This window comes from Aquarana catesbeiana, linkage group LG02, assembly GCF_042186555.1.
Source record: "Aquarana catesbeiana isolate 2022-GZ linkage group LG02, ASM4218655v1, whole genome shotgun sequence".
NCBI lineage: Eukaryota > Metazoa > Chordata > Amphibia > Anura > Ranidae > Aquarana > Aquarana catesbeiana.
In genome coordinates, this window is record NC_133325.1 from 777977398 (window position 1) to 777996364 (window position 18967).

The 18967-nt window shown below is 44.4% G+C and overlaps 1 protein-coding gene across 2 annotated transcripts in view; it reads left to right on the forward strand.

Annotated features, from left to right (window-relative positions):
- ARHGAP31 (Rho GTPase activating protein 31) overlaps positions 1-18967 on the forward strand; it is a 322286-nt gene that overhangs the window by 195732 nt on the left and 107587 nt on the right. For both annotated transcript variants that reach the window (XM_073617391.1, XM_073617390.1), the window contains exon 3: positions 8498-8642. In XM_073617391.1, coding sequence (XP_073473492.1) covers positions 8498-8642 — 145 coding nt within the window. The remainder of the gene's footprint in view (positions 1-8497; positions 8643-18967) is intronic.

Genomic DNA, 18967 nt, shown 5'->3' on the forward strand with positions numbered 1-18967 from the left:
TTTTTTTTATAGTTGCCCAACATTTGCAAAAATAAAAAAATGCCACTCTTGCTGCAATAACCATTGTTTCTTTTTTTTTTTTTTTTAAACATTTCTATGTAGAGTTTGTGCTCCTGTATGTACATGTGGAGCAGGCTTATTCCCTTATCCACTTTCTGACTGCAATACATTCACTATATTACCAAAAGTATTAGGACACTTGCCTTTACACGCACATGAACTTTAATAACATCCCAGTTTTAGTCTGTAGGGTTCAATATTGAGTTGTAGGGAAAACAACAATATAAAAGATCAGCACTAAAACACCGACATAGCCGCTAACAAAAAAAAAGTGAAATGCACAGCCCTTCAAGAAAAAGTCAAACAAAAATGCACCGCTAGTGATCAATAAAAAGACAGAAGGAAGAGATAAAGCTCTTCCTAAAAAAAAAAAAACAAACAAAAAAAAAAAACACAAACTTGTAAAAAGTCCATATAAGTCCATATAAGTGCATATGAGTGCAATATATTCTTCAGTGACCCAAAAATGGGAGAAATGACCACTCACCAGATCCCAATGCTGTCTCAATCAAGAGAACAGCGCATGCACATTGTGCAATATTAAATGTGGACTGATCGTCTGCTGATGTCGTCACCTCCTCATTTAATTGTTATATGCAACCAAAAATAAAAAGGTACATCACGGTGCAGTATGTACAGAGCTGGCCTAAGACATTGTGCTGCCTGAAATGCTGCCCCCCCCCCCCCCCCCCCCCCAAATGCTCCGCTCATAGGCTATAGAAGAATTCTAATGTTGGTTGACTAGTAATAATAATTAATAAATATAATTATTACTAGTGTCATACAACGTTAGAATTCTACTATAGCTTGTAGGCGGAACATTCGACCGGAAATGTATGATTGTGGCGTTGTACAGTTTAGCTGCTCCGTCGAATCTTCTTAGAACATTTGACAGACACCATAAGCCTTCAATGACAGATTTAACCTTAATTATTTTGGATTTTCAAATGAATGCATTTTTTAACGCAACGAAATAAATAAAAACGAATTTCGGGAGCAACCAAAATAAATTTATTTTTCGGACGAAAACGAAATTGTGAAATGAAATATTTCAGTGTGCACATGTCTAGTAGTATATGGACAGGCTAGGGCAGTATCTAGACAGGCTAGGGTAGTATATGGGCAGGCTAGGGTAGTATATGGGCAGGCTAGGGTAGTATATGGACAGGCTAGGGTAGTATATGGGCAGGCTAGGGTAGTATATGGGCAGGCTAGGGTAGTATATGGACAGGCTAGGTTAGTATATGGTCAGGCTAGGGTAGTATAGGGGCAGGCTAGGGTGGTATATGGACAGGCTAGGGTGGTATATGGACAGGCTAGGGTAGTATATGGACAGGCTAGGGTAGTATAGGGGGAGGCTAGGGTAGTATAGGGGGAGGCTAGGGTAGTATATAGACAGGCTAGGGTGGTATAGGGGCAGGCTAGGGTAGTATAGGGGCAGGCTAGGGTAGTATATGGGCAGGCTAGGGTAGTATATGGACAGGCTAGGGCAGTATCTAGACCGGCTGGGGTAGTATATGGACAGGCTAGGGTAGTATAGGGGCAGGCTAGGGCAATATCTAGACAGGCTAGGGTGGTATATGGACAGGCTAGGGTGGTATATGGACAGGCTAGGGTAGTATAGGGGGAAGCTAGGGTAGTATAGGGGGAGGCTAGGGTAGTATATAGACAGGCTAGGGTAGTATATAGACAGGCTAGGGTGGTATTGGGGCAGGCTAGGGTGGTACAGAGGCAGGCTAGGGTAGTATAGGGGCAGGCTAGGGTAGTATATGGACAGGCTATGTTAGTATATGGACAGGCTAGGGTAGTATATGACAGCCTAAGGCAGTATAGGGGTGGGCTAGGGTAGTATAGGGGCAGGCGGAGCGGCCCGGGTGGCAGTTGTCATCATGACACACAAAACTGCTATAGAAAAAATCTTGGTTGTCAATTTTCTGGGTAAATAGAAGAGAAGGAAAGGTAGCTGTGGTTCAATTTGCTGCACCTCTCAAAGTGCTGCCTGGGTCCAATAGACCCACTGGGACCCATGGTAGGGCCGGCCCTGAGTAGGTAGAATGAGTGGATTCATCAAGAAGGGATAGTCTGGAGAATCACCCATGATAATAACAGTACGATGAATGTGTGTATCACTCCCCCATCACCACATGCAATTCAAATTCACCAGACAGAGCGTGTTAGCAAGCACTGCATAGCCTAGCAAACCCAGTCAACCAATGGGATGGATGTTCATAGTGACTCCAATATCCTCTCTCTCTAATCTCACGGTAGATAGTTAAGGGGACATCCGGCATTAACCCAATGCATAGACAGGTTATCATAGTGTAGTATATAAACCATTTATTTGTCAGAAAATTGACAAACAAAGCAGCCACTGTATATGGCATAGACCGCTCAAAAGACCAAGATAAAATTGGGTGACTCACATGTAGAACGCCACCACGGTCCGCGATCGTGGCGGCGTGACGTCACACAATTAAACACGTTTCCAGCCAGTGCTCATCTTCAGAGGGACTCTGGTGTCTCACAGTGGCGGCCCTATATGTAGCCTATGTCGGAGTAAATTAAATGCATCACTTCCGCTAAATCCACCGTTTTACTGTGGACAATACGTCACATCCTATCCCGGCGCCATTTTCCAATAAATTTTCCAACCAAGTAAAACACCCCGATCCAGCGCCATTTTTTGAGTAGACCAAGGGAATAGAAAGGAGCAAAATCATGTTAACACACAGCTGCCCATAAAAATGATTTAAAACAAAAACTAAAAAGAGGAATAAAAACCTCCAATATATTAATGCAAATCCCAAAAAGGAATGCAAATTAGTGTATAAATTATTAGTTGGAAGCATGAAATTGTCCATAATGTCTTGGTCTGCTGACGCCTTAATGCCCCGTACACACGGTCGGATTTTCCGAAGGAAAATGTGTGATAGGACCTTGTTGTCGGAAATTCCGACCGTGTGTGGGCTCCATCACACATTTTCCATCGGATTTTCCGACACACAAAGTTTGAGAGCAGGCTATAAAATTTTCCGACAACAAAATCCATTGTCGGAATTTCCGATCGTGTGTACACAAATCTGACGCACAAAGTGTCACGCATGCTCAGAATAAATAAAGAGATGAAAGCTATTGGCTACTGCCCCGTTTAGAGTCCCGACATACGTGTTTTACGTCACCGCGTTCAGAACGATCGGATTTTCCAACAACCTTGTGTGACCGTGTGTATGCAAGACAAGTTTGAGCCAACATCCGTCAGAAAAAAATCCTAGGATTTTGTTGTCGGAATGTCCGATCAATGTCCGACCGTGTGTACAGGGCATTAGCGTTCCCTTCACTGGAACTAAGGGGCCAAGCCCAACTGATGAAAAACAACCCCACACCATAATCCCCCCCTCCACCAAATGATTTGGACCAGTGCACAAAGCAAGGTCAATAAAAGGCTATGTTTTTTTAAAACCAGTTCTGACCTTGCTTTGTGCACTGGTCCAAATCATTTGGTGGAGGGGGGATTATGGTGTGGGGGGTTGCTTTTCAGGGGTTGGACTTGGCCCCTTAGTTCCAGTGAAGGGAACATACCAAGACATTTTGGACAATTTCATGCTCCCAACTTTGTGGGAACAATTCCATAAAGACATGGATGAGCGAGTTTGGTGTGAAGGAACTTGACTGGCCTGCATAGAGTCCTGACCTCAACCCGATAGAACACCTTTGGGATGAATTAGAGTGGCGACTGCGAGCCAGGCCTTCTCACCCAACATCAGTGCCTGACCTCACAAATGCTCTTCTGGAAGAATGGTCAAAAATTCCCATAGACACACTCCTAAACCTTGTGGACAGCCTTCCCAGAAGAGTTTGGTATTTTGGGCAGCTATTTTATCTAAGAGAAATTCCCAAAACATGGCCTGTTGGGGGTACTTGAGGATTGAGGTTGAGAACCTCTGGACTGGAGGACAATTCTAAAAAAAAAGCCTCAAGCTAAGTGTTTACCTAAAAAAGACTGAACAAAATCTATAATTTTTAGTACAAAAAAGTACAGCAAAAACTTTTTTTTCTTTAGTTTTAGAGTAGGGAATGATTGGAGCTTCGGGTCAACATTTAATTGCTGTCTATGTCACGAAATGGATGTCAGACAGAATATGAAGTAAAAGCCCCCCCCTCCCCTAACAGGGCCACAGACAGTAATACAAAAAACAGCCTTTCTGTAGAAGTTAAACCCTTCCTTTGCCTTGTCTAAAATAATAAAAATGTATTAATATTATTATTATTACTAAATATATTAATTATATTTTATTATATTATTAATATTGCTGCACACTATTATTTTATCATCATGCATGTTTTTTTCTCTGAAAAAGATACATTTTATTGAAAAAAAAGTGAGTTCACTAAAACATTGACATCAACCCAGTTTTATCATCATATCTTATCTTATTATATGATAATAATATTATTATTATTATTATTATTATTATTATTATTATTATTATTCAGTTTTATCATCATATTTATTATTATTAATAATATCACTCATCATTCTTCTTCTTATTATTATTATTAAATCTATATTTTTTAGTGCAACTCCAGTTTTAGAGTAGGCAATGATTGGAGCTTCGGGTCAACATTTTATTGCTGTCTATGTCACGAAATGGATGTCAGACAGAATATGAAGTAAAAGCCCCCCCTCCCCTAACAGGGCCACAGACAGTAATAAAAAAAAGCCTTTCTGTAGCAGTTAAAACCTACTTTTCCCTTGTCTAAAATAATAACAATGTATTATTATTATTATTATTATTATTATTACTAATTATATATATGATATTTTATAATATTATTAATATTACTGCATACTATTATTTTATCATCATACATTTTTATTTTTCTCTGAAAAAGATACATTTTATTGAAAAAATTCACTATTCACTAAAATATTGACATCAACCCAGTTTCATCATCATATTTGTTATATAATAATAATAATAATTTATTATTTATTATTATTATTATTGTTGTTATTATTATTATTATCATTATAATTATTCAGTTTTATCACCATATTTATTATTATTATTAATAATAATATTATTAATTATTATTATTAAATCTATAATTTTTAGTACAACTCCAGTTTTAGAGCAGGCAATGATTGGAGCTTCGGGTCAACATTTTATTGCTGTCTATGTCACGAAATAGATATCAGACAGAAGATGAAGTGAACCCCCCCCTCCCCCAACAGGATAATACCTACCTTTCCCTTGTCTAAAAATAAAATGGTTTTAGGGCTTTAAACTCGACTTTCTTTTGATTCCTATTATCAGTTAGTCTTTGAGGGATTGAATATTTTTAGAGGAAGAGATTTCAAAGGTGACTACAATATTTAGGTTAAACGCTGATTGCTATGGGATTGGTAATACCCGCTGTGGATATTCCATATAATTATTGTTAAATGGGCGTTAGCTATATATAGGCGATGTGCCAGTTACAGCTAGTCCAGGGCATCCAAGCCTGAAATGACCAGGGATATATTAAAAATAAAATGCACTGAATATTCAAAAATATCTGTTAAAGTGCCACAGATTTGTATTATTCTGTTACAGGGTCAACCCTCAAAATTAATAGAGTTCAGTTTTGATTGAGACGGGTGACTTCATTCACTTATTCACTTACATCCTGCGAGGTCCATGGATGAGGGAACTCTATACCAGTGGTCTCCAAACTGTGGCTGCAGGCCAAATGCGGCCCTTTTCTTGCCTTTATCTGATCCTCAGGGCACTATTTGACCAATAATGAGGCACTATTCTACCCAATAATACCAATGATGGGACACTATTCCTCCCACTGATACCAATGATGGGGCACTATTCCTCTCACTGATACCAATGATGGGGCACTATTCCTCCCACTGACACCAATGATGGCCACTATTCCTCCCACTGATACCAATGATGGGGCACTATTCTTCCCGCTGATACCAATAATGGGGCACTATTCCTTCCACTGATACAAATGATGGGACACTATTCCTCCCAATAACACATATCATGGGACACCTTTCCTCCCACTGATACCAATAATGGGGCACTATTCCTCCCACTGATACCAATGATGGAGCACTATTCCTACCAATGATACAAATGATGGGACACTCTTCCTTCCACTTATATCGATGATGGGGCACTATTCCTCCCACTGATACCAATGATGGGGCACTATTCCTACCAATGATACAAATGATGGGACACTCTTCCTTCCACTTATACCGATGATGGGGCACTATTCCTCCCACTGACACCAATGATGGGACACTATTTCTCCCACTGAAACCAATGGTGGGGCACTATTCCTCCCACTGACATCAATAATGGGGCACAATTCCTTCCACTGACGCCAACAATGGGGCACTATTCCTCCCACTGGCACCGATGTCAGGGCACTATTCCTTCTCCTATTGACCATAGGCGCCATGTCATGTTCTTACTCCCTCTGACCACTAAGCCTGAGGCATTGTTTAATCCCACCGACACTGGGGCATTTTCAACTTCTGCTGGCCACACTCCGGCCCTCCTAAAGTCTAAAGGACAATAATCTGGCGCTTTGTTAATAAAGTTTGGAGATCCCTGCTCTATACATTGGTGGCCAATTATTAATCCTCTTGCAGTCATCTCTCCCACCTCCCTGCGGGGGTGGGATCACTCAAACCTTGCTTCTGATTGGCTGTTGTTGTGGACCAACCAGAAGCTGACATTGAGCAGTCATACCATTAACAGAGTTTTTGGCACACTCTGTACAGAAGCTGTCATCAGTGGTGGGCATCCTTTAGAACCTTTATCCAAGTCATGTGACAGGGGTTGGGCTTGGGCAGGGGACGCTAAGACAAGTGTTTTCTTTTTATGTGCCAGGATTTTGGTCACTGAAAGCTTCAACCATTTAACAGCCTCCAGTGCAGCCATTAGAAAGAGCCTGCCTAAAAGCCCCCCAAATTCCCCATAAAGCCTACCTGACAGGGCCAAGCTGGTGGGGCCCAAGGCACTTTTATTTAAACACTGGGAGCCACAGCCCATGGAATTACTGTGCATGCGCCCAAATATATTTAAAGAGTCCCATTTCTGCCCCCAGTCTCCCAGCTGAAATGATGGGGTCCAGTATAGAAAGGCCAGCTCTACCCCCCTGTCCTGATGTCCTCCACTCTTCTGGGAAGGCTTTCTACAAGATTTTGGAGGGTGTCTGTGGAAATTTTTGCACATTCAGCCAAAAGACCATGTGTGAGGTCAAGTACTGATGTTGGAGGGGAAGACCTGACTGGCAGTCTGCATTGAACTTCATCCCAAAAGTGTTTAGGGTAGGTTCGAGGTCAGGGCTCTGTGGAGGCCAAACAAGTTTCTTAACCCCAAACTTATCAATGTGACCTCAGATAGAACTGAGAGCGCCTTTCAAAGCCAGGTGAGAACTAATCCCTCTGGTCCTCAGAAATGGGGGGGTGCCAACATATGAACTCACTCATCCACCAGTGACAGATCCCAGTGTTAGAAGAAAGCCCCACACCCGGCCCAACTGAAGTAGGACAGCCTTAGACAGCTCTCCTCCACAGACCACGACCCCTGATGTGTTTCGCCAAGCCCACCAGGGCTTGGTCATAGAGGGTTAAACCTGTCAGATTGTGGTCTGTGGAGGATAGCTGTCTGAAGCTGTCCTACATAGACATGTATACTCCGGTCGTGCTGGGTGTACGGCTTTCTTCTAACCCAAACTTATCAAATCATGGTGCGAGCTTCACCAAACTGTTGCCACAAGTTTAAATGAGCACAATTCTCCAAAATGTATGCTGTACCATTAACAACACCCTTCACTGGAAACACCTGAACACAATATTTTAGAGAGGAGTCCACATAGTTTTGCTCATATAGTGTACCATAAGATGCCTGCATGTACCTTCCCTATGGTCCCTCACCACCATTGTCCACTGTTGGGCACCAAGAGCAATACCCATTGCTGTTTGGTATAGGACACCCATGACACTCCCCTGCATAACCACAATTTAGTGCTTTGTGCCTGGCTACTTGCCACATATGAAACAAGCCTGGTGCAAATTGTGGTCCTTGGCAGCTGGTTGGGCAGTGATGGTGGAGCTCAGGAAGCAGTAAGTGCAGGAACCTTCTGCTATCTATTTTTCTGCTTTTGTGTTTGATCAGTTTAGTTAGTACAGAATGTCTATATATTGGTTAAAACATTTCTGTTTACTAAAATGTTTCTAATACGGCATTACTGTTGTATCATTATGGACAGTCTAATGTTGTCATGGTGATGTGTCCCTGAAAAGTTTGAACTTTCTGTATTTTTTCATGCGGTTGTCTGGGAAAAAATTTTTTAAAAATGGCGGCACAATTTTTGCACCATCTTGCTGTCACTCATCCACCTTTCCATCACTGTGTCCTTGCAGGCAAGAATTTGGCTCGGATCCGTGTCCGGACCTGACGAAGGAAGTCTACCTCCAGGACATTCACTGTGTCGGCTCTCTTTGCAAGCTTTATTTCCGGGAGTTGCCCAATCCGCTCCTCACCTACCAGCTTTACACCAAATTCACAGTAAGAGGCTTTCTTCTTCTTCCTAACGTGTTGGCTTAATGTGAACCTATCATCAAATTCCATTGCCTAAAACTATAGATGCTACCAACAAGAAGACTGTGGAAGGAGCCTGATATTACCGTTCTCAAAAAAAGACACTCTTGGCATACTAGTAAGACCTTGACTCTCTCAACTTTGGGTCCAAGCCTTGCCCTCCCGTTTACTGCCTGCCTTGCAGGCAATTAGGAAGATGTTAATTGGACAGGGGGTCAGCGGATGAGCAGTGCTTCTGGCTAGGACTTAGAAGTTGGGGGATTTAGGGGCTTACTAACTAAACACAGGGGAAACTGAAGACTCTTTACTGGAAAAGGTTGGCTCTTATGCAGGGGTGAACTGGGCTGAGGGGCAATTACCCCTTGGGCCGCTCTGATGCCCCATAAAAAGGTTGCACTGCTTCCGCCGCAGACATGCCTAAAGGCTTCCTGGTGAGGAGGAGTAAAAAGTCCCCGCTAGTGTCCTACCAAGTGCAGGATGAGGACAACGACAGAGCATAGGCTGCCCCCCCCGGTGTCCAAGTGGCTGATGTCCAAGCAGAGGCCGGCTCCATGTTCCACCAGAGGCTCTCCCCCCCTGGCCAGCCCCAACCAAGCTGCCCTGGCTCCCCTCTGCAGCCCCTGGCTGGCCAGTTTGAGAACCCTGTGTCGGTGCAGCAGGCGCTGTCCAGCCCGACCTGCATGGTGAGCAGAGAGTACCTGGAGCGGAGCTTCAGCCTGGGATGGGGTCAGGAGGAGGCAGGGAAGAGGGAGAGCGGGAGAGGGGCCTGGTTGCTGCACCATGGGCCTCTGGGTTGTACTTGCCCCCTGGGCCAAAAGTTGACAGTCAGTCGCTGCTCTTATGCCCACCACACATGGTGTGATTTATGATAGATTTCATTAGGAGCAATCACACCAGAGCAATTCCTCATTGACTGAACTATTGAACATCTCAGCACAGGTACTCCCACTGCTGTTGAATTGAAAACAGTTTTTTCAAGTAATCAATCGACATCTACGATATTGGATTTTCTTAACACTTGGCCCTAACTCGATCAATATACATTCGATCAGAAATGGTTAACCGACTTCCAGAGTGCCCATTTGATGTGTCATGGTTAAAAGCAATCGATTCTTTACATTATTGGTCAATTGGTGCATTTTACAGTTTGATTTATCTGCGTTTTGACCTGTTTGATCACATCAGTTTATCCAATGATCAGATTGATACGGTGTCCAGTTCTGCAGACCTCACCTACAAAAAGATAATAAGAGGAAATGAGTCCAGAGACGGGCAACAAAATTGGTGAAAGGGAAGAATATAGCCTGAGAACATTAAATTTTGCCACATTCGCACATCATAAATTTATATGCAGTGTACACCCCTTAGTGATTCTGTTACATTGTGTACAACATTAAGGGACCCTACAAATCTGTAAATTTAAGGATTTGTATCTCCCACGTTGCCCTCGAAGCTGCATAAAAATGGCCCCTCCCACTGCTATATACAGTATGTGTATATATATATATATATATATATATATATATATATATATATATATATATATATACATATATATACCCCCAGACCTGTTGTGGGCTTTCCATGCTGTAATTGCCCTACAGAGACCTGAAAAACAAAAAAAATTGTTTTTCTATTGACTTCAGTGGGGTTTAGGCTCATTTGTCGCTCCATCTGCTGAGTGTTTCTACCCATATTACTATATTACCAAATGCACTGTGCTCCTTTAATCTTGTGTACTCAACGGCGCTTGCAATTACATGCACACAGACCTTTTTTCATAAAGTGTTATACTTTGTGCCCATTCATCGTTAACTTGTCTCCTGTGGCCATTCATGGCTTGTTTGAGTCCAATGGCCATTCATGGCTTACCTGTCCCCCATAGCCTTTTATTTCCAGCCTGTCCCCTGTGGTCATTCATTGTTGGCTTATCCCCCATGGCCATTCATGGCTAGTTTAAGCCCCTTGGGCATTCATGGTTAGCCTGTCCTTCATGGGTATTTATTGCCAGCCTGTCCCCTGTGGCCGTTCATGGTTAGCCTGTCCCCTTTTGCCATTCACGGTTAGCCTGTCCCCGATGAGCATTCATGGTTAGCCTGTCCCCGATGAGCATTCAGGATTAGCCTATCCCCCAAGGCCATTCATGGCTAGTTTGAGCCCCATGGCCAATTCATGGTTGGCTTGTCCCTGTGGCCATTCATGGTTGGCATGTCCCCTATGGCTATTCATTGTTAGCCTGTCTCCTGTGGACATTCATTGTTGGCCTGTCCCCCATGGCCGTTCATGGGCAGTTTGAGCCCCGTGGCCATTTGTGGCTAGCCTGTCCTCCATGGCCATTCATTGCCAACCTGTCCCCTGTGGCCATTCATGGTTGGCTTTTCCCCTGTGGCCATTCATTGTTGGCTTGTCCCTGTGGGCATTCGTGGTTGGCCTGTCCCCTGTGGCTATTCATGGTTGGCTTGTTTCTGTGGCCATTCATGGTTGGATTTTCCCCATGGCCATTCATGGTTGGCTTGTCTCTGTGGCCATTCATGGTTGGATTTTCCCCTGTGGCCATTCATGGTTGGCTTGTCCTTGTGGCCATTCATGGTTGGATTTTCCCCTGTGGCCATTCATGGTTGGCATGTACCCTGTGGCCATTAATGGCTGAGCCTGTCCACCTGTCTCTGGAATGTTGACAGGACAAGGTATAGGCAGCAGAACGAAGGGTGGAACCAAAGTCATAACCAACCCCTATAATGTGTGTGTCTTACTTCTAATTTTATTCTGTGATGTTAACTATCGCAAAATTTGGTTTGTCCTGTGTTAATGGGGACCTTTTAGGTAGGTTGTATGGGGCTCAATGTTTTCTAATGGCGACCACATATCGCTGTCACCAAGGCCACGATAGAGGGGTACCGCCAGGTCTCCTGTAGGGGGTCTGGGCACACAGGGGGACCAGGACATCAGTACGGCGGTATGGGAAGACAATTATAGAACAATGCATTGTGTTTGTGTCTCTCCCTCCAGCAGCTGCAAGCCGGTTTCTCCCCCCTCCCTCCTGCAGGCTTTCAGCTGCTGGAGGGAGAGACAGTGCATTGTTCTGTAATTGTCCTCCCATCCCACCGCACTGATCCCCCTCCCTGGGCTGCCCACATCTGATTCCTCCCTGTCACTGTGCCGCCCCTCCCCTCCCCCCTCGGCTGCCGGCTTCCATTTTCCGCTGACACACAGGTGGATGGAGAGTGGGGGAGGGGGCTGGTAAATATGTTGTTTAATGCCCCCTTCCTTTTCTGAATTGGACACAGTGAGTGATCAGTACCGATCGCTCCTGTGTTCATTCATAACTGAGAATGGTAAACTGTGTTTACTATGCTTCAGTTTAGGAATGAACAGGAAGCCTCTGCCTCCTGTTCAATTATCTTCAGTGCAACTGAGGCCACAGAGAAAGGAATTGAAGAGTCTGTGTCCTCGAGTTCTTTCTCAGGATCAAAGATGAGATGTCAGGGGTCTGTTTAGACCCTTATATTTCACCCAATCCCCTCCACACCCCCCCCCAACAGTGTTGTAAAAAAGTAAAAAAATAACTTAAAATATGCAAAAAATAATAACAAATTGTATTGTAAAACATATTTTTAACAAATTGTGAAAAATAATTTTAACAAATTGTGAAAAATAATTTTAACAAATTGTAAAAAATCATTATAAAACTTATATAGCATGTGTATATATGAATGTGAGTTGGGGAGCTTAGTTTGTATGCTCCTTGAGGGCAGGGACTTATGTGAATGTACAATATATATGTAAAGTTCTGCGTAAATTGATGGCGCTATATAAGTACCTGAAAGAAATAATATAGACCCCTAATATTTCATCCAAAGCACCCCCCCAAAAAAAAAAAGCGTTGTAAAAAAAAAAGAAATTGTAAAAAATCATTTTAAAAATGTAAAAAAAAAAATAAATAATAATTTTTACAAACTGTAAAAAAAACTTTTGTAAAAATTGAAAAAAAAAATCAGGTAGGCTGTGCTGGGCCCGGTGATTTCTAATGGCAGCCCTAGCTGTCCCCACAGGTATATTTTAGAATACCTCCAAGGAATAGTTGGCGGAAAGGCTCTTTTAGCGGTTAATTTGCGCACCCGTCGGCAGACATTTTCAATTGCTGGTTTGAACGAGCCCTAAAGGAAACTTCACAGGTTTTAAACGGGAACAAAAGGCAGCATTTAAAAAAAATCCTTGAGCCCCCCCCCCCACCCCCCACATCTATGGCTGGTTAGGGGGATCTCGCTACTCGCCGTCAGTACATACAAAGTCCTATAAATCCCCGGCGGTGCTCTTTGATATGTTCCTATCCTCGGGGGGGGGGGGGGGGACTTATTGCATTACGCCGGAAGGTGACGGTGAGAGACTTTAGCCCACTTCTGTAGTTGGCGCGGCCCCCCGCCGTTCTTTGTCCAGCGGCTTCGCTGTCGGTAACTCCTTCTTAGCTTTCCGCCCGCAGCGCAAAGTTCCGTCGCCATGGAAACGCCACGAGCACGGAACTCTGATATCACCTTTTTTAATATAACTTAATTCCTGTCTTGGAGGACGGCGATATAGCTGCCCCAGCCGGCGGGATGTGAAAGGAGCGATTATAGGTAGGAGTGGCCGGCCTGTGTTCTGCACGGTATGATTTTTAAGTTATTGCCGTGGGAGAAATAAATGTGATTTAAGTAAATCGAATTTGAGGCTGAAATTTAATCTACTTATTTTTTTTTTTTTTCCCTTCCCTTTCTCTACTTTTTTTTCGCCAACATGCTGATGAAATAAAACCTTTGCATTTTTAATACATACCTTACTGTAGTGTCACTGGGTCTCTGTGCTTCTCTTTGCAATGCAGGCAGATCATGGTTGGTGGGAGGGGCCGACAGGATGCTGAGCCCTCAAGAGCATACCTCCCAACTGCCCCTTTTCCCCCTGATTTCGAGGGACTGTCCCTGATTTGGAACAAAGTCCGTCTGTCCCTCTTTCCTCCTCATTTGTCCCTCATTTTGGTCTGATCTGTATAGTTGTATATAAAATGCACTTTTTATCTTTCAAAAAGTGTTTCCCAGTGCTAAAGCTTTCATCTGATTTCTAAATTGCTGCATTTATATATTTAAAAAGCCAATATAAAGGAATAGTAGTGGTAAAAAAAAGGCACTTGTGGGTTTAACTAATTTTTTTTTGTATATTTCGCCTTTAAAGGGGCGTGGCAGGGGGCGTGTCCTAGGCCTACATACTTTTGCTAATAGGTGTCCCTCAATCCCATCTCAAAAAGTTGGGAGGTATGCTCAAGAGCCCCCCACCCCTAATGCAAGCAGTGGGAGGAGTTATGCAAATATCAAAATGCCTTGGTGGTTGCATGTCAGTGTAGAAGAAAGGGTGTTCCTAGGTGGGCTGTATTTGCATGCAGACCGTCCACATGCAATGATGAGCCTCCATGATTGAAAGAACTGAAATCCAATAAATGAAAGGGAGCGGGCCAGGGACAGTCAGGCTGAGGAGGAAAGGGCTGGATGACGCTGGATGAAGACGAAGCCTCCGTGCAGAAGAGCTCTTCTTATCTTCATAGTTGTAGCTGATAATAATGATCACTGCAGCTCACATCAACCTCAGGAGCGACGCAGTGCATGCAGGGAAATCTACAGGCTATTATTTTTATGTCTGGTCCTTCCCTGAGAAATTAACAGATACTGTTTTCTGTTTCAAATGCAGCTTTATGTATTGACCTACCGCCATAGACCCAGTCTGTCTAGGCACTATAGTCACCTGCTGACTCGGCACCATCCACAGGCAGCTTAACTCTTCAGTTAGAAACAGAAGTTAAATCCAACACAATTTTAATTAAAGTGTTACTAAACCCAGGACCCTGCATTCACTATATCTGGCCTCCCCAAGACCCTGCATTCACTATATCTGGCCTCCCCAGGACCCTGCAGTCACTATATCTGGTCTCCCCAGGAACCTGCATTCACTAAATCTGGCCTCCCCAGGACCCTGCATTCACTATATCTGGTCTCCCCAGGACCCTGCATTCACTATATCTGGTCTCCCCAGGAGCCGGTATTCACTATAACTGGTCTCCCCAGGACCCTGCATTCACTATATCTGGTCTCCCCAGGAGCCTGCATTCACTATATCTGGTCTCCCCAGGACCCTGCATTCACTATATCTGGTCTCCCCAGGAGCCTGTGTTCACTATATCTGGTCTCCTCAGGAGCCTGTATTCACTATACCTGGTCTCCCCAGGAGCCTGTATTCACTATATCTGGTCTCCCCAGGAGCCTGCATTCACCATATCTGGTCTCCCCAGGAGCCTGCAGTCACTATATCTGGTCTCCCCAGGAGCCTGCAGTCACTATATCTGGTCTCCCCAGGACCCTGCATTCACTATATCTGGTTTCCCCAGGACCCTGCATTCACTATATCTGGTCTCCCCAGGACCCTGCATTCACTATATCTGGTCTCCCCAGGACCCTGCATTCACTATATCTGGTCTCCCCAGGACCCTGCATTCACTATATCTGGTCTCCCCAGGACTCTGCATTCACTATATCTGGTCTCCCCAGGACCCTGCATCCACTATATCTGGTCTCCCCAGGACCCTGCATTCACTATATCTGTTCTCCCCAGGACTCTGCATTCACTATATCTGGTCTCCCCAGGACCCTGCATTCACTATATCTGGTCTCCCCAGGACCCTGCATTCACTATATCTGGTCTCCCCAGGACCCTGCATTCACTATATCTGGTCTCCCCAGGACCCTGCATTCACTATATCTGGTCTCCCCAGGACTCTGCATTCACTATATCTGGTCTCCCCAGGACCCTGCATCCACTATATCTGGTCTCCCCAGGACCCTGCATTCACTATATCTGTTCTCCCCAGGACTCTGCATTCACTATATCTGGTCTCCCCAGGACCCTGCATTCACTATATCTGGTCTCCCCAGGACCCTGCATTCACTATATCTGGTCTCCCCAGGACTCTGCATTCACTATATCTGGTCTCCCCAGGAGCCCTCATTCACTATATCTGGTCTCCCCAGGAGCCTGTACTCACTATATCTGGTTTCCCCAGGACCCTGCATTCACTATATCTGGTCTCCCCAGGACCCTGCATTCACTATATCTGGTCTCCCCAGGACTCTGCATTCACTATATCTGGTCTCCCCAGGACCCTGCATTCACTATATCTGGTCTCCCCAGGAGCCTGTACTCACTATATCTGGTTTCCCCAGGACCCTGCATTCACTATATCTGGTCTCCCCAGGACCCTGCATTCGCTATATTTGGTCTCCCCAGGAGCCTGCATTCACTATATCTGGTCCCCCACAGTACACAGAACATGGACATGCAATTATTTTAGTAAATATAAACTGCTAAATACCTTTTCTCATCAGTAGTATAGAGCAGTGTTTCTCAACTCCAGTCCTCAAGGCGCCCCAACAGGTCATGTTTTCAGGATTTCCCTCTTCTGAAACGGCTTTGGGAATTACTAAGGCAGTGAAACTGATCAACTGCTGAGCTCTGATGAAGAAGGGACGAGCCCTTCGAAACGCGTTAGCGAGCAGTGCTATATATTCCTCTAAAGACCTTTGGAAGGCTTCGTTCATCATTTTAACCACTTGCTGTTAGTTGATGTCCAAGGTTTACGGTACATGATTTACTACTGCTTGTGAGTAATTTCCTTTCCTTCATTTTACTCAATAAATGTTTTACAAAAGATAATGCACATGGCTGGTGCGCCCTTTTCTCTTTTTATTTCTTTGTTTGCTAGGATTCCCCATCCTTGAGGGCAGCAAGGCCTATGTCTCCCTTTCATCTATTTAGTCGACCACTTGTGCGCAGGAGCCATTTTCTGTTTTTGTATCGGTAAACTGATCAAATCACCTGTGCAAAATAATGGGAAGCCTGAAAACATGACCTGTTGGTGCGCCTTGAGGACTGGAGTTGAGAAACACTGGTATAGAGCAGTCTTATGACATCTATCAGTGTCTGGTTAAAGCTTGTATGATTGGAAAAAGGGGGGGATCTGTGCATACAGGATCAAACAGCCGTTTTACATAATGCAGAGGATTAACCTCTTTGGTTCTACAGTGAGTATAACAAACATGCTTTACTGCATATACAGACTGATTTTACTGTTGTGGGTTTAGTAACACTTTAAACTACATGTAGTACAGAGGATGTTTTTCCAGTCCTTTAATGTATAAGAAGACAGTGACTTTCCTAGGCCCTGTCTCTGTGAATAACTAACACTAAGGGCACTTTCACACTGCCAGCGCCCGAGCGCTGGCGGTAAAGCGCCGCTATTTTTAGGGAAAAGGGTTTTTCAGGCGCTTTACAGGCGCTTTTTTTTTTTTTTTTAGCACTAAAGCGCCTAAAAAACACCTCCAGTGTGAAAGGGGTCTGACTGAGGGAACATGAAAGAAATAGGGACTGAACTAACTAGCAGCAAACAGGAGGGGGGGATTCAGAGGCAGATACCAAAATCACATAGTCAACAAGTTGTAGTGTCCCCAAACCAACACTAGATGCAAAACTACAGACAAAAAGATAACCTCATGAAGTTCAATGCAAGACAGAATTACATAAAAGTGGGGCAGAGTCTTGGAAAAAAAAGTAGGGCAGAAAAGATACAGAATTGTAAATGAAAAAAAAAATGAATATTAAATAAGATATACATTGGAATAAAAATATGAGAGTGTGAGAAATGTTTAGATATGTTTTTAGATTGTAAGCTCTAATGAGTGGGACCCTCTAATTCCTCTTGTACCAAATTGTAATGTAACTGTGCTGTCTGCTCTCATGTTGTAAAGTGCTGCGCAAACTGTTGGCGCTATATAAATCCTGTATAGTAGTAATAATAATAATATATGTCTTATTTTGGGGAATAGCCTCACTTTACCCTTCCGCATTCTCTACAGCTGTCACTGAACTACAAGTACAAGCATGTCCTGCAAAACATAACCCCCTACAACGAGGGATCGCTCGAACCTGTCCCCGTCTGATGGAAATGTAGAACAGAGGAGACCCCGCACAATATACAGTACATGCCGGCCCCCTATAACCTTGCAGCTGTCTGAGAGATCCATATTTATAGGTCTGGTATTTCCCGCTGAGCCCTTCTCCTCTTTTATGTAAAGATTCTTTCTAAATATCAGCAACCTGCTTTCCATTACTGAGAGAGGGGCCCGTCTATACCTCCATTCTACATTACTGAGAGAGGGGGGGCCCGTCTATACCCCCATTCTACATTACTGAGAGAGGGGGGCCCATCTATACCCCCATTCTACATTACTGAGAGAGGGGGGGCCCGTCTATACCCCCATTCTACATTACTGAGAGAGGGGGGCCTGTCTATACATCCACTCTACATTACTGAGAGAGGGGGGCCTGTCTATACCCCCATTCTACATTACTGAGAGAGGGGGGCCCGTCTATACCCCCATTCTACATTACTGAGAGAGGGGGGCCCGTCTATACCCCCATTCTACATTACTGAGAGAGGGGGGCCTGTCTATACCTCCATTCTACATTACTGAGAGAGGGGGGCCTGTCTATACCTCCATTCTACATTACTGAGAGAGGGGGGCCTGTCTATACCCCCATTCTACATTACTGAGAGAGAGGGGGGGCCTGTCTATACCCCCATTCTACATTACTGAGAGAGGGGGGCCTGTCTATACATCCACTCTACATTACTGAGAGAGGGGGGCCTGTCTATACCCCCATTCTACATTACTGAGAGAGAGGGGGGCGGCCCGTCTATACCTCCATTCTACATTACTGAGAGAGGGGGGCCCGTCTATACATCCATTCTACATTACTGAGAGAGGGGGGCCTGTCTATACCCCCATTCTACATTACTGAGAGAGGGGGGCCCGTCTATACCCCCATTCTACATTACTGAGAGAGAGGGGGGGCCTGTCTATACCCCCATTCTACATTACTGAGAGAGGGGGGCCCGTCTATACCCCCATTCTACATTACTGAGAGAGGGGGGCCTGTCTATACCCCCATTCTACATTACTGAGAGAGAGGGGGGCGGCCCGTCTATACCTCCATTCTACATTACTGAGAGAGAGGGGGGGCCTGTCTATACCCCCATTCTACATTACTGAGAGAGGGGGGCCTGTCTATACCCCCATTCTACATTACTGAGAGAGGGGGGCCTGTCTATACCCCCATTCTACATTACTGAGAGAGAGGGGGGGCCTGTCCATACCCCCATTCTACATTACTGAGAGAGGGGGGCCCGTCTATACCCCCATTCTACATTACTGAGA